At 38.1% G+C, this 25,021-nt stretch overlaps 1 protein-coding gene across 2 annotated transcripts in view; it reads left to right on the plus strand.

The window, feature by feature from the left end:
* DERA (deoxyribose-phosphate aldolase) overlaps positions 1-25,021 on the plus strand; it is a 120,472-nt gene that overhangs the window by 31,536 nt on the left and 63,915 nt on the right. For both annotated transcript variants that reach the window (XM_055318920.1, XM_055318919.1), the window contains exons 2-4: positions 20,914-21,011; positions 22,359-22,506; positions 23,982-24,077. In XM_055318920.1, the coding sequence (XP_055174895.1) occupies positions 20,914-21,011; positions 22,359-22,506; positions 23,982-24,077 (342 nt within the window). The remainder of the gene's footprint in view (positions 1-20,913; positions 21,012-22,358; positions 22,507-23,981; positions 24,078-25,021) is intronic.

A 25,021-nucleotide genomic window follows, 5' to 3' on the forward strand; every position in this document is an offset into this window, starting at 1 on the left:
ATTTCAAATCTGGAGTATCTTGTGTGTAAATTTCGGATTCTGTGTGACCTGATACCACCTTACCTATACAGCCATATATTTACTCTCAAACACACCTTTTTGCCATTGTTAGTATTCTGGGAACAAGCTATAACCATTCCTGTATTGGTCTATAGTTAATTTCTACTAATCTCTCAGGGGAAGTTGGCTTGCTGAAACCTTCTCTAGCCAGCCTAGAGTTCTCATTATGACAGAGTTGGAGTTAGAATGCAGTCTCTTGCCTTGTTTTGCACTGTCATGCCCTCCGCACTGTCATGCCTATTGCTCAGATTAATTGAATAAATCCTGTGGTTAAGATAATCAGAGAAGACCTACATTGTCAAATCAGCCTTACTATGTTAAAACATCATAGGACACCTATTGAGTGCCTGACGTAGGGTCAGTGCATCATCACCTGTTGTCCATGGTTTGCCAATTCCAAATCCAATGATGACCCATATCACAGAAGCAGAACATGAAATTCCTTTTTTTCCAGGGTAGAGCTGACACCCCCGTGAGTCTATGATTCTCCATCATTGCCAGTAAAGTATTAGGCCCCAGTAGATAGGCTATGGGTTTGGATTGTTACCACTATACTGTTGAAGTTTTATAGTAAAGTCACTTGGAACTATAGTAAATTAAAAATAAAGTAAGTGGGAAACTATTGGATATTTTAACTGCCTCTTTCTTTCACTTCTTGATTCAAGCTAAGAGTACATTTCTCAAACAGCTTTGATATGTGGATTGCTGAGGAAAACTATAGCATTCCAACCTGGCAGGTTAAGAGTTCTTTGAAATAGTTAATGAAATGCTTCATACTGGGAACCTAGTAGAAATACTTAGTTTCTGAAAAACCTTTTGATAATGCTTGCTTTAAGAGTTTAAGAAAAATGCCAACAGAGTAAAAAGTATTGCTTTTTTCATAGATTTGAACATATTTAAACAATAGAAAAAAATGTGAGTGAAAAGCTGCTGTGCATTCCCCAGAGAGGTCAGTCATTGGCTGACACCGTTTTTATTATAGTACATGATATTTTCAATGCTAACAGAACTCTTTGGAAGACAGCTTAGAAAAACAATTGATGGATATAAACTTTTGAAAAACTAAAAAATACGCAAGCTTTGTAAATAACTTAGGCTGAATTTAAAAATATGGATGTACCATCACATGATATTTAGCTTCTAGAGTTTCACTAATTTTTAAAAATAAATTTAATTGAACTATATCTTAGTCTGTCAAGGCTGCTATAACAGAGATACCATAGATTGGGTGGCTTATAAACAGCAGAAGTTTATTTCTCACAGTTCTGCAGGATGGGGAGTCCAAGAATCAAGGCATCAGCAGACTTGGGGTCTGATGAGGACTGGCTTCCTATTTGAGGGGTGTTTTTTCACTGTAGCTTCACATGGTCTCTGGGGCCTCTTTTATAAGAGCACTAATCCCATTCTAAGGGCTTCATTCTTATGACTAATCAGTTGCTAAGGGCCCTACCTCCAAATGCTGTCACATTGGGGATTAGGTTTCAACATATGAATTTGTGTGTGTGTATATGTGTGTGAGGGGAGATGTCATAAACATGCACTCAGACTGTAAGACATATCTACAGTAAGATGTACTAATCTTAAATGTATAGATACCTATAGAGACGAGTTTCAGTATAATTTGGTTTATACATTTTTATTAGTGTTAAATATTTACATTGGAACTCTTAGTCTGCCATTTTATACTTGTGATACTGTTTGCTATGGGCACCTTGTCGTATTGGATTTTGTATGTTATGTATTACTATGAAATAAATGGCTCCCAAAATTAGTAACCTAAAACAATAAACATTTATTATCTCTCAGTTTTTGTGGGCCAAATCTGGGAGTTGTTTAGCTGTGTGGTTCTGGTTTGGGGCTCTCATGAGGGTTAGGTCAACTTATTAGTCAAAGCTGCAATCACCTGAAGGTTTACCTAGAGCTGGAGCTCTGCTTTCAAAGTGGCTCCTTCCCATGGTTGACAAATTAGTGTTGGCAACTGGCCAGAGCCCTCAGCTCACTGTTATGTGGACCTCACTCTAGGCCTCACCTGACTATCCTGTGTTGCAGCACCTGGCTTCTTTCAAAAAGAGTGCTCCAAAATAGTAATGCAAGAGCCACAATGTCTTTTATTACCAAATGGAAGTCATACCCTGATATTTCCCCAATATCTTAATGGTCATATGGGTGGGTCCATTCATTGTGGAAGGAACATGAATACCAGGAGATGAGAATCACTGGGAGCAATTTTGATGCCTATCATGGTTTCTCTTATTCATTATGATATTTATTTTAGCTTGCTTTTGTTTACTGTTAATTACTAAAAATTTCAAACATTCTGAAAAATAGAAGGATTAATATAAATCACCCATAGATACCAATCTCTTAGAGGTAATAGTTGTTAGTGGTTTACAGTTTGCTTTGGCAATTTTTTTCCGAACTATTTTAAATTAAAATTACAGACATCAGGATGTTTTATTTATAAATACTTGTTTGCATCTTTTAAGGAATAAAGATATTTTCTTACAACATCCCCATATCATTGTTGCAGTCACCAAATTTAAAATAATTCCCTGATATTATCTAATACTAAGTATTTAAATTTTTCCAGTTGTCCCCAAAATGTATTTTGTTGCTGGTTTGTTGAAGCCAGAATCTTATAAGACCATACATTATATTCAGTTTTTGTATTTGTGGAGGCAGGTAATCATCTGGAATAGCATTCATTTCTTTTACTGTCATGAGTTTGATGATTTGGGGTTATTTAACTTGTAGATTGCCCCAACTTTAGGATTTATCTGATTATTTCCTCATGATGTCATTTAACTTATTTTTTCTTCTGTATTCCCTTTAATTTAGAAGTCATATATTAGTTTGGGTTCTCTAGAAAAACAGAGTCAGTAGTAGATATATGAATATAGATACAAATATAGATGAAGAGAGTTAATATAAGGAATTAGCTCATGTAATTATGGAGTCTGAGAAGTCCAAGATAGGGTTAGTGAGCTAGAGATTTAGGGGAGCCAATGGTACAATTCCAGTCCAAGTGTGAAGGACTGAGAGCCAAGAGAACTGATGGTATAAGTTCTAGTCCTAGTCCAAAGGTCTGTGACACAGGTGAGCAGATGGTCTAAGTTCCAGTCTGAGTCTGAGAGCCTGGAAACTAGACAAGCCAACAGTGTAAGTTCTGGTCCAAGTCCAAAGGCAAGAGAAGACCAATGTCCCAGTTCAAAGACAGGCAGAATTCTTTCTTACTCAGCTTTTTATTCTATTGAGGCCATCAGCGGATTGGATGACACTCAGGCATATTGCAGAAGACAACCTCCTTTACTCAATCTGATTCAAGTGCTGATCCCATCCAGAAACATCCTTGTAAGACACACCCAGAAATTATGTTTAAACAAACACCTGGGCTCCATGTGGCCCAAAGTTGACATATAAGATTAACTATCACATATTTAAAACTTTATTAGATTCAGATTAAATAGCTCTGGTAAGAGTACTTCATAAGTGATGCTGTATATTTTATATTATATCATGAGGCTCATAATGAGTGTCTGATTATCTCACTCAGTAATATTAAGTTTGATCATTTGTTTAAGGTGATTACAGTTGCATCTGCCAGTTGTATAATTCCAGTTTATGCCTTTTGACCTACAGGTGATATATGAGGTGATATTTCCATACCATTTGAGTATCTAGTTCCCCACAGATTTTTCACTCAGTGTCTTTTTTTTTTTTTAAGATTTTATTTATTTATTCATGAGAGACAGAGAGAGGCAGAGACATAGAGGGAGAAGCAGGTTCCCTGTGGGGAGCTTGATGTGAGACTCAATCCCAGGACCCGGGATCATGACCTGAGCCAAATGCAGACACTCAACCACTGAGCCACCCAGGATGCCCCTTTTGCATCCTGGTCTCTTGACAGCATTGATTTGTGCTGTCCTTGGCTCATTTTAACTCAGAGAATGTAGCAGAAGTGAGGTTTTCATAGCTGTTTCTATGATTTGGGGAGTTCTCAGCTCAGCTGCCTTGTAAGAGGTTCAGCTACCCTGTTGAAGAAAGCACTTGGAGAAGGAGAAGTTCTGGTCCTACGTGGAGACCTTTGTACTGTCCCAGCAGAGCTTGCCTGTATCCATTATTTAATTAAATATAGCAAAATAATGTAGTTTGTTTTAATTTGATTCACTGTGTTAAGTCCCACATTTTTCTTCTCCCTTCCCCTCAGATGCCAGTACTTCTTCCACAGGCTTTGCTGTTTTTGAATCCTTCTTCCTTGTCCCCAGATGTCCCTTACTTCTGAAGTTTTCTCACCAGATGGTAGCTATGTGATGAATCTTGGTTAAATGAATGGCTCTGATTTTTTTGTTCTAGTGTATCAAGGCTTCCTCAAACTGCCAGTCCCCTTTCTCCAAAATACATATATTATCTTTAAGGATTTATTTATTTGAGAGAGAGAGAGAGAGAGAGAGAGAGAGAGAGAATGCCGGAGGAAGGGGCAAAGGAAGAGGGAGAGAGAATCTTAAGCAGACTCTGCACTGAGTGTGGAGCCCAACATGGGACTTGATCTCACAACTCTGAAATCACAACCCAAGCCAAAACCAAGAGTTTTCTGCTCAACCAGATGTGCAACAAGGCCTCTCTATAATCTATGTGTTTTTATCATTGATTCCTCAAATTTTTATAGATGGTTTGCTACATGTCACTTAAATGCAGTGATGGGGAGCTGGGCTGGGGGAGGTAGAAATTCGTATACTAATGAAATGGTCTGAGTTTCAGCTCTGTGGAGGCTTCTCTTGTTGGCAACATCTAACTAGACAATTCAACAAACAGTCCAACATAATAACCACTATATTATGGCCTTGTGCCTGATACATAGTAAACACCTAAATATTTGGTGAATGACTTGGGTAAGAATTGTGACTATATATTATCTGTTAAGGTTCTAGTGGAGCTCAGAAGGTTTTGTGATTGAAAGGCTTGGGAAAGTTGCTCAGGGTGACATAGAGTAGGATTTATTTTATTTTATTTTATTTTATTTTATTTTATTTATTATTTATTTTATTTTATAAATTAATTTTTATTGGTGTTCAATTTACCAACATACAGAATAACACCCAGTGCTCATCCCGTCAAGTGTCCCCCTCAGTGCCCGTCACCCATTCACCCCCACCCCCCGCCCTCCTCCCCCTCCACCACCCCTAGTTCATTTTCCAGAGTTAGAAGTCTTTATGTTCTGTCTCCCTTTCTGATATTTCCCACACATTTCTTCTCTCTTCCCTTATATTCCCTTTCACTATTATTCATATTCCCCAAATGAATGAGAACACATACTGTTTGTCCTTCTCCGGTTACTGTGGCCAAGTTCAAAAAGGGTGTTGCCTGAGTTCTCCTCTGGGATTTTGATGGAATCTTGTCTCACATTCAGATCTTTCATGTATTTTGAGTTTATCTTTGTGTATGGTGCAAGAGAGTGGTCCAGTTTCATTCTTCTGCATGTGGATGTCCAATTTTCCCAGCACCATTTATTGAAGAGACTGTCTTTCTTCCAGTGGATCGTCTTTCCTCCTTTATCGTATAATAGTTGACCATAAAGTTCAGGGTCCACTTCTGGGTTCTCTATTCTGTTCCATTGATCTATATGTCTGTTTTTGTGCCAGTACCACACTGTCTTGATGACCACAGCTTTGTAGTACAACCTGAAATCTGGCATTGTGATGCCCCCAGATAGAGTAGGAATTTCGATAGGGGTGATGTAGTGTGCAAACTAGATACTTTTGACAGTGAAAAGAGGCATTAAAACACTTAATATAATTACAAATATTTATTAACTGACAAATTGTTTCTGTATTTTTAGTGAACCTTCTATTCAAGAGAAAATAGCTCTATTCAAAAACTTTTAAAAACACTTCATTCTGAAACAAAATATATTTATGTATATCAAAGCCAAAAAATGTATCCATCTTAATTATCTCAGCATTATGAAACAACACAAGTTGAGGCATTGCTCTGCTTTAACCAGTTTCTTAGCTATATCAATCTTGTGTCATTAGTATCTTTTTAAGACCAATGAAATTTTTAAAAAATAATTGAAATGTCCATCAATTTTTTTCAAGCTCCATCTTATGTTTCTTAAATTTTAAAATTCTTGACACCTTTAGTTGATTCTTCTCTGTGGAACATATCATTTCTAATTGAGAAAATGTTTTCTTTATGGATGGTGAGGTATCTGGTAAGCTTAGAACAAATTCTGCAAGTAGAGGTTGTTCTTCTCATTTTTAAAAATTGAAATGTGTAAATATTTTGGCACAAATAGTTTCACAGCTAATGTATTTTTTCCTCTTTGCTAAGGCAAAATAATATGTATTTTTATAAGACAAAAACTTGTCATATAAGATGTCTCTGTTTAAGGTTCTTTTGAAGAAGATTTTGCTAAATCTAAATACTGTAAAACCTCAAGCCTTCTCCATTTCATTTCTTTCCAGTACAGGATATAAATGTATCCAGTTTAAAAGTGGAGTTTGTGGTAACTAGACTCCAAAGATGGATCAGGTGTCTGGGATCTGGGCTGCCCTTGACTCACCTTGACCCAGAGAATGCAGCAGAAGTGAGGCTTTAATAGCTGTTTTTATGATTTGGGGAGCCATGAGCCACCTTGTAGGAGGTTCAGTTACTTTGTTTAGAAGGCACTTGGAGAGGGAGATGTTCTGGTTCTGCATGGAGAAAGTGAAGGACACCAAGTGTCCTTGCAGAGCCCAGGCTCCTAGCTGCCTTCCCTAAGGCACCAGGTATGTGGGTGAAGCTATGTGGCAGGTTTCAGCTCCACTCAACCCACAGAATCAGAAGTAACGCAAGGGTTGCTGATTTCAGCCATGACGTTGTGTGGTGGTTTGTTTTACAGCAGTAGATAATCAAAACAGATAAGCAGTGATATTTGAAAGTGCAATTTTAGATCTTAAAAACAAAGCCTTGTTTACTGGTTGACATGCCCTCATTTAATTTGTTGAAATCTTGTCTTTACTTTTGTAGGGATATATTTTAGTGTCTTCCTGTTTGCAATGTTTACAAACAGTTGTCATCAATAATTGTGGTTCACTAAGTTTCAAAAGCTGGAGGCTTTTGGTTTTTTATTTACTTAACAGGTTTTTTTTCTTTAAAAAGATTTTCAACTGACTTTGAGAAACAATAAAGCCAACATTTAAAGGTCTTATTTACAAACTAGTTCAGGACTAGTTGTACATCAGCTGAGATTGACTGACAAAACGGTTCCTACTCTTCCAAGAGCCAAATATTCTAATATTCAACTGATGATGATCAGTAGAGAGATAGTGCCTACTGCCAGGAAGAAGTATTTATTTTTAATTAAACATCAGCTTTCTCACAAAGATCAGGTAGTTCACTTATTCTGTGTACATATAAAATATTTAAAATTTGACAGCTACAGCTTGCAGTTTGTTACAATGTGGAAGCTTATTTGGATGAAAATATAAATTATGTGTCTATCACAACCATATCCAAGTATATTTATGCTCCATAGGTTTCTTAATTTAATAAGAAATTTTTTTATCATGATACTATATTCCAACAAAATTTGTATCCATGTTATCATTGCAAAATCAAATAATTACATGTTCAACACCAACCTGTTAAACTGAATTTACAGCGGCAGCCCCAATGATGTCAGATGTTTGACCTTCAACAAAATTGACTTCTAAAATTTTTCTTTGATTTAATAAATTCAATCTTTAAAATGAGCCAATATTTGAATTAATTTAACAGATTTTCTTCTTGAAGCACCTGTGACTCTATGTAAGACTCGTATTTTCTAGTTGATTGTGAAATTCTGCTTCTAAGCAAACAAATTAATAACTTCTGCTTTACTTCTTATACTAGATTTGGATGTAAAAATGAGCTGTATTTTTTTTAATTTAATTTAATTTATTTTAATGAGCTGTATTTAGAGTACAGATCTTCCTCGACTTATGGTGGGGTCACGTTCTGATAAACCCATCACAAGTTGAACATATTGCAAGTGAAATGCATTTAACACACTAACCCACCAAACATTGTAGCTGAGTCTAGTCTACCTTAAATGTGCTCAGAACACTTATATTGTGTGGGCAGGATCATCTAACACAAAGCCTACTTTATAGCAAAGTGTTGAGTAACTCATGGAATATATTAAATACTGGACTGACATAAACAGAATGGTTGCAGTGGGTACAGGATGGTTGTCACTATTGGTGGTTTACCTTTGTAACTACGTGACTGACCGGAAACTGTGGCTGCCACTGCCCAGCATTATGAGAGAAGATCCTACTACATTGTTGCTAGCCTGGGAGAAGGTCAAAATTGCAAATTTGAAGTATGGTTCCTACTGAATGTGTATTACTTTTGCACCATTGTAAAATTGAAAAATTATAAATCGAACCATCGTAAGTTGGGGACCATCCATACTTCTTTTATCTAAATGGAAAGTCATGCTTCAGAGCTTTCTGTAACTGCTTCTTCTGAGGCTGTGTTAAAATTGCCATCTTTAAGCACAGGCTTCTTAACATAACTGCTAATTTTTGCAGTATATAAAGATGCTTTTTAGCAGATTTGGGTCTTGGAGTCAGTGATATCTCTGTAGAGCTGTGTTGGCACGTGATAAATGTTGAAAAGCATTTTGTGCAAATTATAGATCATCAACTTTTCAGAGAAGTGGAAATTCAGAATTTAATATTTCATTAAGCATACTTTTTTGGAGATCATTATTGCTAATATATATTTTTTTCAAAATAAAAAGGGCTAACCCTAAATATGTTTAGCTATATAGAATATAAAAATGACAAAAGTGGGGCGCCTTGGTGGCTCAGTTGGTTAAGCATCTACCTTCAGCTTAGGGCATGATCCAAAATCCTGGGATCAAGCCCCACATGGATTCCCTGCTCAGCAGGGAGTCTGCTTCTCCCTCTGCTCCCAGCATACATTCTCTCTTATTATTTCTGTCTCTCTCTCTCTCTCTCTCTCTCAAATAAATAAATAAAAATCTTTAAATTTTTTTTAAAAATGACAAAAGCATTGCTTTCAATTAGTTCTCCTCTAGGACTTTAGATATTCCCCATACATATTCCATATTCATGTTACCTATAGATTGTCATACTTCTCATGCCCTACCGACTGGTGGCATGGGGTATCTATATCTCTTGTGGGCTTGGGCCGAGGCCAGGGCACAACTGACTGGTATGTTCACATGACTGCAGGGACACAAGAGCATTGCAGACTTCTACCCCTACCCAAGACAGGAAGGAGTTAGCCGTTGCTAACCACAAATATTACAAGAACCCTCAGTTGTCAGTAAATGCCTTGTGTGCTGGAAGTGTTAGTTTTGTCCTATCTGGGAGCCAGGGGAAAAGTCGAGTTTTGGTCTCCTTACACAGTGAACCACATGTTCAAACAAGGCTTCTGTAACCTGCACTTTCCTCTAAAACTATTATTAGAGAATGTGGTAGAAGTTGGGGATCTGTGAAACCCACTCTGGTTTATGATATTTATTAAAAAATGAAATATAGGGTGCCTGGGTGGTTCAGTCGGTTGGGCATCTGCCTTCAGCTCAGGTCATGATCTCAGGGTCCTGGGAACTAGTTCTGTGTCGGGCTCCCTGCTCAGTGGGAAGTCTGCTTTTCCCTCTCCTACATGCTTATCTCCTTTTGCTCTATCTCCTTTGCTCTCTCTCAAATAAATAAATAAATAAATAAGTAAGTAAGTAAGTAAGTAAGTAAGTAAGTAAAATTCTTTAAAAATATATGAACCATAGAAGCAAATGCTAAACTGAATGGGACAGGAGGTGTAAACCAGGGTCATGGGGTCCAGAAGCTAGTGAGGACCAGAAGCTCAACAGATAGAACGGATTGGGAAGAGTAGTCAGTTTTACTGTCGTGGTCAGAGCATGGAGACAGAGGGATCAGCTCTGATGGTTTGTGCCAGTCTGTGAACTCTTCCACACAGAGACTTACCTGAGGATACTTGTGGGTACTGAGCAGATGGAATTCTTCCTTGAATTTTGTGCTCTGTGAACCTTGGAGCTGCTTCTGGAATATCAGCTTTTCTTGGACACTTCATTCTCCCGATGGCACCAGAGAATGAGCAGCTCATATTTGTTTGAAGGCAAATTTTATTTTATTTTATTTTATTTTATTTTATTTTATTTTATTTTATTTTATTTTATTTTTTTTAAGATTTTATTTATTTTATTTTATTTTATTTTATTTTATTTTATTTTATTTTTAAGATTTTATTTATTTATTCATGGCAGACACAGAGAGAGAGACAGAGACAGAGACAGAAGCAGGTTCCATGCAGGGAACCCGATGTGGGACTTGATCCCGGGTCTCCAAGATCACACCAGGGGCTGAAGGCAGCACTAAACCCCTGAGCCACCTGGGCTGCCCTGAAGGCAAATTTTAAAGACAGAAATGCTACAGTTGGTGCACTGATGAGATTTTGACCATTCTCTCCTCCCCACTACTATTGTTCTGGTTCAAGCTACCACTTGCTGTTGCTTGAGCCTCCTAATTGGCTTCCCCTTAGCAGCCAGAGGGACTTTTTAAAATGTAAATCTAAATCAGATAGTTTCATTCCTCTGCACAGAGTTCTCTGAAGACTTCCTGTCTCACATCTGAAGTCCTTTCCATGCTGAAAACATCCTTCTTGAGGGGCTTTCAAACCTTATGGGCATGCCTCACAACAGGCCACGTATTTTATATTGCCACACAGTACATGCCTATGTATGTATAATTGAAACAACATTTCTGTAAATGACCCTTACTTGTATTATATATAAGGTGTCCTGATGTTTTCCATTTTATTGTTTTTTCTTCTTTTCAAAAAATTCTAGTTGCAGCTGACAAACTTGATTTCATGACAGGTCCATGGGTCATGATTCTCAGTTTGGAGAACATTTTACTATATGATCTGGTCCTTGCCTGCCTCTCAGACTTTAACTCTGCCACTCCCAGTCCCCCTGGCTTACTGTCCTTCAGTTAAACCCGTGCCCCTTCTTTGCCATAAATATGACATGTTCGCTCTTACTTGAGGGCTTTTGCATTTGCTCTTCTCTCTGCCTAGAACACTGTTTCCCCTGGTTGATGGTTTTATATGGAGCTCTGCTCAAGTGTTTCCTTATCAGAGACTCTCCCTGACCTTGCCCATCCCTGCATTCTCCATTCTCTTATCCTATATAACTTTTCACTGTAGCCCACGGATACTGTGTAATATATTCAGTATACATTTATATGTTTGTCTCATTTCATTAGAAGAAGCTCTGTGAGAGTACCGATTTTGTTTTCTCACTCACTGCTGAATCCGCTGAACCTAGAGCAGTGCTGGCACCATCGTGTGTTAGTTGAATGAATGAATAAGTGTAATTCACAGACAGATATGTACTGACCAAACTTTGTAGGAGCAGAGTTCCAAACCTGTATCCTATCTTATGCTTAAGCTACTGATTTTGGGTCGGAGAACCCTATAAACTCTGTGAGCAGACCTGATGCCATTTGGTCTGAGAATTTTGGAATCTTGTCTACCTTGCCTGGAAGGAGAATGTGATCTTGGGGAAAGTCTAGACCTTTGACCCCATAGACTCCTTCACTATGGGAAAGGGCATTGGTCTGCAAGGGCCAGCGTGGGCCTGTCTCACCCAGGTGTGATATTTGTGTCACTCAGGATTTATATAATAATCAGGTTCTTTCTGGTAGCCCAGGGTGCTAATGTTTAGTGATCTTCTTTATGGGAGCAGTAATGATGGTGTTCTGATTATATTATCATTTCTGCCTTGTATCATGCAGCTGAGTCAGGCTGGATTGATGGAAGCCCTCAGTGGCAGAGTTTGGGCATGACAGGTCTGGAGTTTGAAATGCCCCAGGGAGGTGTTGTCCTATGCTGATGCCTGGATTATAGGTAGCAACAGCCATCTTGCTGGTTTACCTTCTATTGTCTCTTTTCTACCTGCCCTGCGCACTGCTGCCTGGCAGTGCCTCTTAATTCAAAAGTTAAGTATATTTTGTTTTTACTGCTCAATAAGGTAATGCATGCTCTTGGTAAAAAATTTCAGTGTTATGGAACTATATAACATGAGAAAGTAGAAATCTTTTTTTTTTCCTTTTTACAAAGTAGAAATCTTATGTAATTCTAGCTCTGAAGAGAAACTCTTCTATCAATTTGGTATATATTCTATTATTCTTTTTTACCCATGTAGCAACAGATATATGTTTTATACTTGTATTTTTGTTTTTATAAACATTTTTATTTTAGAAAATCACTGCTGTACAGGCTACTTGTTTTCACCGAGTCAAGTATCATAATTGGTTTTCCATGACAGTGCTTACTCATCTACTTCATTCTTTTTAATAATGGGTCATAGTCTACCTTATGGATCTGCTGTATTTGAAGCCATCATGGATCTTGGTGTCACTTGCAACAATACTAGCATAAATATTTTTCTATATTTGTACTTGCATATTTGTGTAAGTATTTCTATGGGACCTATTCTGCATGCTGATTATTTTTAGGAAATACTTCTTTAATTCTATTACAGTTTGCTTTAGAAATCTTTGATGGCTCTCATCACTTGCAGGATAAAGTCTAGACCAGTGCTGTTTTAATATACAACATGAAGTAATTTAAAATTTCCTGGAGTACACATTATAAAAGGTGAAAAGAAACAAGTGAAAATAATTTTAATAGCTTTTTATTTAACCAGATGTAACCCAGATACCGTATTTTGAGTGTATAAGCAATATCAAAACATAATTACAGAAGGGTGCCTGGGTGGCCCAGTCAGTTGAGCATTGACTGACTCTTGATCTCAGCTCAGGTCTTGATCTCAGGGTTGTGAGTTCAAGGCCCACATTGGGCACCATGCTGAGCTTAAAAACAAAAAACATAATTACAGAAATATTTTGTATTCTTTTTTTTTGTACTAAATCTTTGAAATCTGCTAAGTACTTTACACTTAAAGCACATCTCAAAATTGGACTGTTCCACATTTCAAATGCTCAGATGGCCACATGTGACCAGAGGCTACTGATTGGATAGCACAGATCTAGACTCCTTTCCCTGGTACTTACGCTTTATAAGGAAGCCACAGTGAATCAAATAGGGCCAACTTGCCCGTGCTCCTGACACTCTTGTTTCCTATAAACTTTCAGCACTTCCTCTTTATTTTTCCTGAATCCTGCCCATGCTTTGGGTAGGGTTTCTCAGCACTGTTGACATTTGGGGCCAGTTAATTCTCTAGGATTGGACTGTTCCATTGGTCCTGAGCCTGTTAACGGCAGTGCCCTTGGTTAGGAATGCCCGGGATGCTAACTTGGGCATATCACTTGTGGCAAATTCCATAGACGGTTCCCCTACTGGGCCTCCTCTTTATGGGTGGGCTGTCTCTTCTGGTTCTTATTTTGACTTCAGGACACACACTTCAGCGAAAACCATCAGGGAACTTGAGGATCAGGATTTATTACTCACAAGTCCTGGAGAGTGCAAGTGTATCCAAGAGCTGCACTGTGAGGTTTTGGGCAGAAAGAGCAAGTGTGCACAGGCAAGCAATGACCTGAGTCTTTATTAGGGTCTGAGGGTGGGATGTCTAGGGTTTTGTGGGTTAACTTTTTATTAGCTAATTTAAAGCTAAAGAGCAGGAATTGCGGTATGGGAAGGGGAAGCAGGGTCACTTGAGCAGGCAGTTATCTAGGTTACCCAGAGCTTTCTGAAAGAGGAACCTTCGTGTGTGGGGGCTGTCTAGTTCATAGTAGCAATGTCATGCGGCTGGTCATATGTTTATTCAGGATGAATGTCTTTTGAAATGGATGCCTCAGCAATAAAAAGCTTAATGTCAGGCACTTATACTACAATTAGAAAGCTTAATATCAGTCACTTACACTATTGAGAGACTATTAGCAGCATCCCTGACTTCTACCCACTAGGTGCAAGTGGCACTTTCCTATCACCAGCTGTGACAACCACAAATGTCTCTAGACTGAGAACCTCTGCTTTAGCCTCAATCTCACATCTCCACTTATCTACTAAGAGGGTTTTGTGTGTGTACACACCTCTGGCCTTCCATTTCTCTGAGCTTGACTTATTGTCCAGCCAGTGTGGTAAGTGTATGTAACAGGGAAAAAGCCTTTTATGATCAGATGTTTGAGAAATGCTGAATTAAAGAAAATTCAGTATTTCTTTCCTTTGGGACTTTGTCATAGAATCTAATGTGCTAAATGCTTTATGCATCTCATGTCCATCTAGTACAGTCCAAAAATGCTTTATGCATCTCCAAGAGAAGCTAACTCACCTAGCATGTCCCAAACTCACTTATCATTGTAATAGAAATTTATCACTTTTTGGCTTTCCAGCAACTAACATGTGTCCTCTTAGTATTGGGTCATTCTATCTAACTTACATAGATCAGGTTGGTGGCACTACAGAGGAAGGAATGGACCTTCCCTCTTCCCTGCTCCACACAAGCATGCATGGTTCAGGCTTTGGATGCTTCCATATGGAACTTGAGGTTGAGTGAGCTGGAGTGAGAGGCTGTTGGTGTAAAATACTGACATTCTTCTAGCTTACTGTCTTTGGTCCTTGTCTGTTTCCTGAGCTTGGTTTTCCAGTCTCTTCTCAGTTACCTGAGCTTTTACCACCCTTCCCTTTTTGTTCCAGTCACTAAAGTCAGTTTTCACCATTTTTAACGGATAGGTTCCTGACTGACATGACCAGTAGAACTAGTTGGAAATGTTGGTTACAAGCATTGATTTTTGTCCCCATATGTTGGCTTACATTTTATATTTTTCAACTCTTCCCATTCTGTGCCTTTATTCCCTAAGCTTTTTCAGGACAGCAGCAACCTACTTAGTGCCACTGCATTTCTCACATCCTGTCACCCTGTGCCTGCTCTCCAGAGGTGCTAAATGCAGAGGCATTAGGACTTGTGGTAGGTGGGTGCTTTACTGCACTAAAGGCTTGTGGTTCTCTAGCGACATAACTGCAGCCACCACCTGCTGCTGAGCCTGTGAGGCTGGTCACTGGGTAATTACAGGTACCCTGGGAACAAGTGGAACAGAAGTAAGCAAACTGGAGATTGCACCGAACAGTATTTGGATGTTAGAATAATTGACTAGGTTCTGCTTTTATTTTTTTTAAAGATTTTATTTATTTATTCATGAGACACAGAGAGAGAGAGGGGGCGGGCAGAGGCACAGGCAGAGGGAGAAGCAGGCCCCATGCAGGGAGCCCGACGTGGGACTCGATCCCAGGACTCCAGGCTTACACCCTGAGTCGAAAGTAGAGCTTAACCACTGAGCCATCCAGGCGTCCCTAGGTTCTGCTTTTAATGCCTAGCTTAACTGACAGGTAATAGCTGTTGGTTGAGAAGGGGAATAATGACAAAAATTAATTAGTGAAGAGCAGCAAAAGCTGGGAAAGGGCTAATATCTCAAGGTGGGATGAAGGGTAAGAGAAAAGTGGGAAAATTTTAAAATACCATATGATGCTGTGTGTGAAGCCAGGTGCAAGAGCACAGATGCCTGTAATGTGAACCCAGACTCTCTTCCACTGTGATCATGTATTCTGAGAAAATGTTATAATCTATGTGGCTATGGATATAAGACGTACTGGAAATGACAGAGGGAAGAGGAGTGTAAGCAGAAAATATTCAAGCCTGGTTTCAAAGGATCAAGTGAACAGATCATGTTGGCCTTCAGCTTGGTGCCTGAAATCTATTCTGAAGTATTTTAGGGAGTGTAGTAAACTCATTATTCACCTGGACTCAGACTGATATCCTAAAGAAAGGTCTAGATGGAGAATGTATGTGGGATGGGAGTTGTAGATTAGGGTCAAAGTAGTCATAGTAGTAAGGCTCTGTGAGTGGTGGCAATATATGCTGTCAGGTTGTTGGTGTCATGGTTTCTAGACCATCTGTCTAGGTTCTAAGAATTAGGCTTACACAGTAGAATGTTGGACAAGTTGGCTCATGTCCACTAGGGGCATGGATCCCCTAGGGAGCTCACCCAGGGCTTATTGGATGGTAGACTAGACTTTGGGAAAAAAATTAATTCTAGTTTCTACCTGTTAGTAAGGATGAGGCTCTCAGCATGGTATCTGTCTTGTATCTTTGGTTAGGAATTGAATAAGGCTGAGTCTGCTCATTTACATATGTTGAATATCTTTGAGGCTGAATGGTTCAGGCATGCCCTGACATCCAGGGCTCTTTTTTTCTAGCCATGCTAACCTTTTCCAAGGCTAAGATCAAATACTAGACATGATCAAGTTGATATTTCACTGGTTTCAGTGTCTGAGGTAAAAAAATAAATGTACTATGATGCAAGGGGCTTATTGAGCAACTATTTCTGTGCTGGGCACTTGCACATATGGGAAGGTGTGACTGATTCCTGGGAAGTTGCAAATTAGAATTGAAAATAACCAGAAAAAATGAAAAGAGAAAACATGGGAAATTTAATCTTTCTTTTCCCAAATTTAGGAGAAAGAATCTCTAATAAATTATCACAATTTGTTTTTCTCCATTAGGAACAAAGGTAAAATCAAAATACAAAATAAACCTCATTTTACAAAGTTATCATTTGGTGTTACATGGTTTAGGAATATTGTGAAGATGTACAAGAACATCCATGGAAGCACCAACGGAAGTGACAAAAAGACTATATGGTGGATTTGTAGAGAAGATGATTTGTCTCCACTGAGGCATAGGAAAAATAATAATAAAAAATTGTGAGAAGAGTATTTGAGAACAAATTTATAACTGACGGAAGGGCCTGAAAGCCAACCAAATGACATACTAAGAGACACAGTAGGGTATTTTTTCATGGGAGAGTTTTGAGAAAAGAATATTATCGCCGTCCAATTATGGCTTCATGTCTCTTCTTCCCAAAGGCGCGTGTACTTGAAACCCCTCTTGGCCCCATAAGAGAAGATTCTATGGTACTGATGAGATTGTGTGCATTAGAATCACTTCTCCTGGAAAGGAGACGCTAAAGGGTACTCGAATAAAATATTAAAAATTATGAAGGACATAACAAAGGCCAATCAGCCCTTTCTTTTCCCCTAGACCCCATAATAAGAGAACAAGGGTTATTTGATGAAATTAAAGAGTAGCAAATTAAGTGCTAATAAAATGAGATAGTCACTTATATAATTCATTACCATGGGAGGTCACAGAGGCAAATTTTGTGGCTGGATTAAATATGGGGCCGGATAATTTTATGACCACTAATGATATTTTTAACAGTGGAGGCTGATATTGCCAGATAAGTAATCCTATTACATTCTCCAGTAGGTGGTTTGCGGGGACCTCTAGCAAGTGGTGTCTCAGAAGTGTGAGAGCAGGTCTTGTGGGTTCTAACCTTTGGTGGGGAATTGTACTAAAAATTAGTTTTTAAGGCAGATGCCCTTAGGTATTGCGTTCATGTTTCAGTCCCAGCTTCTCTTATGAAGATCCACAAGTTCTTTAATCAGAAGCAGTTGGGGTGCAGTTTCATCTTTCAAGATGAATAAGTTGCAGAGACCTAGTGTACAGCACTGTGACTAATGTTTTGTGTTTTTTTTTTTTTTTTTAAAGATCTTATTTCTTTATTAGAGAGAGAGAAAGTGAGCCTGGGGAGGAACAGAGGGAGAGGGACAAGCAGACTCCCTGCTGAGCATGGAGCCAGGCTATAAGGGGCTTCATCCCAGGACCCTGATTGAGATCATGACCTTAGTCAGACGCTCAGCTGACTGAGCCTCCCAGGCACCTCCAATGTGACTATTGTTAACAAAACTATATTGTATGGTTGAATTCTGCTGAGAGAGTAGATCTTAAATGTTCTTAGCCCACACAAAAAAGAAAAAAGAAAAAAGAACATGGGAAATGTGTCAAGTGATAGATAATTAGCTCGATTGTGGTGATTTTTTCACCATGTAGATGTGTATCAAAACATCAAGATGTATATCTTAAACATATATAATGTTTGTCAATTATACTTCAGTAAAGCTGGAGGGGGGAGGTAAACACTAATTATTTATTTATTTTTTTTTTAAGAAAAAGTAGTTGAGAAAGATACTGCCCAGATTTTGATCATTTCTGGTCTTGGAGAACCACTCATTTTATTTATTGAATGCCACCCATGTGTCAGGCACTTTGCTTGGAGTTTTAAAAATCTGTTGGGAATATAAACAATTTGACAAGTCAGTGCATTCAGAATTAGGGGACTACACTAAAGATAGACGCTAAGGTAGCATTAAGTGCAAAGAAGCAAAGGAATAGCTCAACTTGTGTGGGTGAGAGAAGATTCACAGAGAAGGTGGCCTTTGAACTAAGTCTTAAGGGTTGAGGAGGAGTTAACCGTATTGGCAAGATAGCGAAGGGCAGAAGGAACCACCAGCATGCACAGATCCAGAGACAGAAGGTGATATCATTGCCAGTGAAAGCTGTGCCACAGGGTTGGAGGGGCAGAGAAGGAGAAGAGGGGTCCTCTGAGGGCAAAGGGAGCCAGATGGTGAAGTCTTGGATTGCCTGAGATGTCTCTCCAGTAGCAGTACTTCCAGTGGTGGCAGTATGTGTAGGGAGTAGAGAAGAGGTGGGGAGGGGCTTTATGACAGATAAAGGAAAGCCTCTCAAAGCCTTGCCCCACAGATAGGTGTCCCTGTTTTGGCCACTGTCAAAGGTTGCTTCATGAAAAGCCTTATATTTCACACAACTCTACCTCATTGTTACTATCTCCCAGAAACGATCTTTGCCATAAGCCTAATCACCATTCATTATTAGTGTTTTTTGTTTTTTGTTTTTTTTTTTTTTTTATAAAAAAGAATCTCCCCTGCCTTTGGGTAGAGAGGGGTTCTTATAGGTCTTATAAATTAGGATGAGTTTGGTGTATCTGGTCTTATTTCTTTGGGCTTTACCTAGAACCCATCTTTGGGTGCAAAAGAAGAGGCAGGTTTCATTTGCTTGACCTTAGACTCCCTTTTTCTCTGTTATTTTGGCTCAGCAGATGAGCAGGAAAACATACAGTGTCTTTTGAGGAGCAGATGGATTGAAATGTTAAAAACCTGTTTTGTTAAATGATTTCGGCTAACAAAATAATTTAATTAGGGAAAAAAAGCATCCAGACTCTGCTCCTTATTCAGTGATATTTAAATAAGTATATCATTATTAATCTTTCAGACTCTGACTTGGAATTTCTACAATATTAATATTGATAGGCAGAATCAATTGGAAACGAATATCTTTTGTAGAAATGTGGTCTTATTTTTACGGTGGATACAAATACTGTATTATTATTATTATTATTATTATTTGTGTTGTTACATAGTGCAATATGCAGTTAGTAGTTTTCTCCACCACATTACAGAGAATTGTGTATGGTAGTCCCCTCTTATTTGTGGGGAATGTGCTCTAAGACCAACCCCAGGGGATGCCTGAAAGTGTAGACAGCATTGCACATATATACTATGTTTTTTCCTATTCATACACATCTATGATAAATTTTAGTTTATCAGTTAGGCACAGTAAGAGATTAACAACAGTAATTAATAATAAAATACAACAGTTATAACAATATGGCATAGTAAAAGTTATGTGAATGTGGTCTCTGGAATACTCTTTTGTATTGTAGTCACCCTTTTTGTGATGATGTGAGATGATAAAATGCCTACCTGATGAGAGGAAATGAGGTGAATGATAGGCATTGTGATGTAACATCAGGCTACTATTCGCCTTCTGATTTACCTCAGAAGGAGGATTATCTGTTCTTGGGCTGCAGTTGACCATAGGTAACTGAAATTGCAGAAAGCAAAATTGTGGATAATTGGGGCTATTTCCTTTTCCATAGTAGTTTTTTAAGTCTCTTCTAAGAAGAAGTTGCTAGAAGGATATAAAAAGGAAGTTAGTTGTAGAAGGTAGAAGAGGTTATTAGAAGGATATAAAAGTTTTATATATATGTTAGTTATAGAAGATAAATGGGTATGTGCTCAATTTACTGCAAGGTCACCTATGTAATAGAGTGTTGGTGGATAAAACTGAAATATAATTGAAATACACATTGTGTTTTTCATGTGTTAAACACTCAAAGATAAGATCATGACTCCATACAGTAAGGACAGGACACCATCTTACCATGACTCCTTGATGAACTGAATACAAGTTATATAGTACAGCAGCATCCAAATGTTAGCTCTATCTGGGGAGTGGACAGTGTTTTCATGAAAGCCAACATGTAGGCTGGTTTTAAAACAAATTATGGTTAATTAAGACAGAGAGTAGGATCGAGGTAGGGAAGAGCATTTTGAAACAGAAGCAGAAGAGATATCTCCCAGAATTTTGAACACCTTGTTTTTTTTCTTTCTCTTTTTCTAACTTCTGTTCTGTCGATGTTGTAATTTCTAATACATTTAGAAAAAGTCTCCTTTGAGGAAAGAATGGGCTATATCATATCAGCCTCTAGGAGATATTAATCTTGTCAGTAAGGGGGTAGTGATCAAGGATTCCTTTAAGCCCCAACATTAATTCACTTAGGTATTTATTAATCATTTGTTCTCCTGCACTGGGCTCTTACAAATAAGTCTTTGCTGTCAGAAGTGAGGCACGTGACATGGGTAACACAACATTTTCCTCCCTCGTTAGACGTGTCTGTGTAATGAATCAATACAGGTCCTTCCAGTTCCAAATGTACTTGATTTTACATGAAGCATGCCTTTTCATGACTGGGTTTCTTTCAACAAGGTTATTTATTTGTAATTGTGCAAAAAGAAGCATAAGCTTTAAAAAAATTTTCATGTAAAATGATATATCCCTTCAAGGGCCATGGAAAAATAGGTGAATATATTTAATAAGAAGTGTTCTTCTTTCCCCTTTAGACCTTAGTTGGATCTCCAAAATACAAGTGAATCAACCAGCAGTTCTGAGGCGTGCAGAACAAATCCAGGCTCGGAGAACCGTGAAAAAAGAGTGGCAAGTAAGGTTTCTTCTTGAGTATTCTATTCCTGTAGTTTACAATGCCTGGTCTCTTCCCTCAAGGCCGCAATATTGAATTTTGCTCAAGATGCATCTAAACTTAAAAGATTGCAGCTGTCCATGACTTATTTTAATAATTCATATATGATGATGACGGGTTGAAGAAAGATAACACATTTATCCAAACAAGTTAAAAATCTTATCACTCTTGAGTGGCAAAGCCGCAAATGAATTTGAGGCATCTTTATTCATGAGTGAATTAAATGGCATATTTCCTCAACACATTTATTCAGTTCCTTAGACATACCTTCTTTGGTTGTCTTCTATTTTAATTTTTAAACCATAACATCTAAACCTGGTGTGTTTGCTATTGAGGTCCTTAGGCATAAGAGTTGACCTCCTTTGACCATTGTGTTTACCTCACTATTAATTTTCATAAATCATTTTCCAAAACTCAAAAAGGATGTTTCACAGGGTACTTGTGGTCAGCATATCCTTCCAAAGATGTGCTGTGCATCACAAGACTAGAAGGCGTTCAGAGTTCATTTCACAAATGAGGCAAAATATTGTGATAGAATATTTTAGGGTGACATTTTACATTTTGCTCATCCTTGGAAATATTCCTATTGAAAGGTAAAAGGAAATTCATTAGAATGAATTATGAACTATGAATATTGTTTTAAAAACAGAATTGGATTAAGGTGGAAAAAAAAACCGACAAAGAAATTAGAGACTCTTTTCTAAATGTCTCATCCCAGATCCCAAGGCTGGAGGTAAAATATCAGATAGAGATCCTCTTATTCCCAAGTTCTACTATACCATGGTAGCTATCAGGGGCGGGCTCCTAGTTGAGGAGATAGAGAAGTCTCATGTGGGGAGGCTTGATCTATTAGGGATTTCACTTTGGGATAGCTATGGAAAGAAAAATAATTTTTTTTAAAGATTTTATTTATTGATGGAGTGAGTGAGCACGTATGCTTGGGGGGTGAGGCAAAGGGAAGAGAAAGAAAATCTTAATCCTAGAGCTGAGCCCGGAACCTGACTCAGTGCTCAGTCTCAACAACCCTGAGCTCACAAACTGAGCCAAAACCAAGAGTCAGATGCTTAACCAACTGCACCACCCAGGTGCCCTGGAAAAATAATTTTTTAAGGCTACTCTTTTATTTTGTTCTATGCGGTGTTCATCTTATTGGTCACTCTTGAGCAATGCTTATAGCACATATGAAAATGACATGCCTTAGATGTCAGATTTTAGTACCCATGTTTGTCTAATGATTTTCTACTAATTCACTGAATTGGAAATGATTTTTTTTTTTAAACTTGTTTTTTTTTTTTTTTCTTAAACCAGGCTGCTTGGCTCCTGAAAGCTGTTACCTTTATAGATCTTACTACACTTTCAGGGGATGACACATCTTCCAATGTTAAGAGGCTCTGTTATAAAGCCAAGTATCCAATCCGGGAAGATCTCTTAAAAGCTTTAAATATGCACGATAAAGGTAATGTTGTTGTGTTTAATCTGTCTGTGTTTGCCTCTTTACAGAACTAATTACTAAATCTAAGAGGACTTAAGACAAGATTCAGCTGCTAAAATAACAGCAATAAAAATCCATGGTTGAATTGTGTACATAGACAAATAATTAAGATTCTTCTCTGAAAAACAGCAGGGAGAGAATCTGAGTCTCATTTTTAGGTCAGTTCTTTCCATCATGGATTAAAGTTGCTGGTAGAGAGTTTCTTTATTTTTCTTTCCAGTTCTTCAGTGTGGAAAAATTTCTATCTAGTGACTCTAAAATACTGATTTTCATTCCCTAGCCACATGTGCAAAAGCCAGTCTCATTACTTAATAATCACATCTCATACATAAAGTATTTTCTGTGAGTAAATGAAATACTTTGGAGAATAAAATGCAAATGGGGAATATTGCATGCTCGTATATTAGGTTAGATCTTTTGAAAAAAGTTATATTCACTCTCTTAGTATACATGAAAGAAAAGACTTTATGAAGTTGCCGTAAGTTTAGAATCTTAACATTTTAGGAATGGAGAAGACCTTTGAGAGTTGATCCTCTATTTCTAAATGAGGAAACTGAGGTCTGGAAGACTAAATGGTGTTTCCAAGACCGTGTGCCATGGTTCTCACTGGGCTGATTTTAGGAGCCACATCTTTCTCTGGAGGGATGCTTCATGATTCCCAAATGCCTGTCCATAATGAATATGCAGCTAGAGATGTTACATTGGCCCAATGCAGGTATTTTATCCCAAGTAATTTAAAATAATTTATAGACCTGAACAACTCCACAGCTTTTGAAAAATATCTATTATGTTTCTTTTGAGTTGATAATAAAAATACCACCTACTTATAGGCCTATACAACATTGTTAAAAGTAACAACTTTGTGGGAGAGGCTGAAAAAAAGTAGCAACTTTATATGAGTCTGTGTTCTTGCTTTGTTTTATAGTGGGTTTTCGATTTTTTTTTTTTTAATATAAGAGCTTATCCCTCCAAATGAGGACTCCAAATTCAGATTGTGTTATTTCTTAAAAGAGAGGAAATAGGATCAGTTAAATGTCATTTTGCTGTACTACCCCGTAAGGTTCATGTCCACTTTTTTCAGCCACTGTTTGTTAACTCTATAAATCTGGATTTTGCTACCTACTTGAAATCAAATATTTTCATTGAGTTGAGACCATTAAGTTTACCGTTTAGGAATTTTTAGAAACTGGTCTTATATTGACTGCAAAAAACAGTGCATCACAATTATTCCATGACTTGTCCAAGGGGAAAATGACCCATATTTTCAAGAACTAGGAGGGACTTCAAGAGCCAAAACTTTTTCATTTGGGGCAGCATCATAGAATTATTCTTCCTCTCATTTTGATTTCTGCCAGTGTTATGGTGTAAATAATAATTAAAAGTGTGTTATGCAAATTGAGCTTCCCATAAAGCAGGCCATTATGATTCTTTCTTCACAGGCATTACTACTGCTGCTGTTTGTGTTTATCCTGCACGGGTGTCTGATGCTGTAAAAGCACTGAAGACCGCAGGCTGTACAATCCCGGTGGCTTCGGGTAAGATGGTTTTGACTTTTGCTGTTGTCTTTCTACCTGTTTCTAGCTCTTCTGCTCAGACCCCTGCGGTTTTATATATAATTTTATATTATGATGTTAATTACTTGTGTGTGTGTGTGTGTGTGTGTGTGTGTATTTAAGATTTTATTTATTTATTCATGAAAGACACAGAGAGAAAGGCGGAGACCTAGGCAAAGGGAGAAGGAGGCTCCCTATAGGGAGCCTGACGTGGGACTTGATCCCAGGACCCTGGGATCATGACCTGAGCCAAAGGCTCAACCACTGAGCCACCCAGGTGCCCCAGGTTTTATTTATTTATTTATTTATTTATTTATTTATTTATTTATTTATTTATTTTTTACTCATTCTTTCAGTATCTAATTGCCTCCTGAGTAGCAAATCATACTCGTTTTCAAGAATACAGAACTGTATCCCTGTCCTTAAGGAAACTTGGTTGTTTAGGAGGAATGATTGAGTTTAAAACATCATAAGGCAGGATATGTTGTATTATATATATGTAAAATGTGATAGTAAAGATATGCAGAAGGTACAGTTGTAACTCTGAGCGGGGAGTGATTTATTTTGCATCGGCTGGTAATGCTCAGAGAGTGAGGGGATTCTTCGTAGAGGAGATAACTGCTTGGGGTCTCAAAGGGAAGGAGGAGTTGATGGTGTCGGTGAGATAGGGAATGGCATTTTAGAAGAACTAGCATGTGTGAAGACACAGAAGCATGCTCAGGGAGCTGTAAGTAGTTTGTAATTGTTGGATCTAAGTTGGGATGAAGGGGGAGCTCTGGGAGTTGAAGAGGAAGAGGTAGATTAGGGCCAGTTCACATAGGGAAACCAGGTCTGGCAGTAGCATTTGGAGTCTATTCTGCTGATGGGAGGGATACTGCAAGATTTTAAGCAGAGGCATATCATGATCAGCTGCGTGATGCAATGAG

The sequence above is a fragment of the Nyctereutes procyonoides genome, unplaced genomic scaffold (assembly GCF_905146905.1).
Source record: "Nyctereutes procyonoides isolate TBG_1078 unplaced genomic scaffold, NYPRO_anot_genome, whole genome shotgun sequence".
NCBI lineage: Eukaryota > Metazoa > Chordata > Mammalia > Carnivora > Canidae > Nyctereutes > Nyctereutes procyonoides.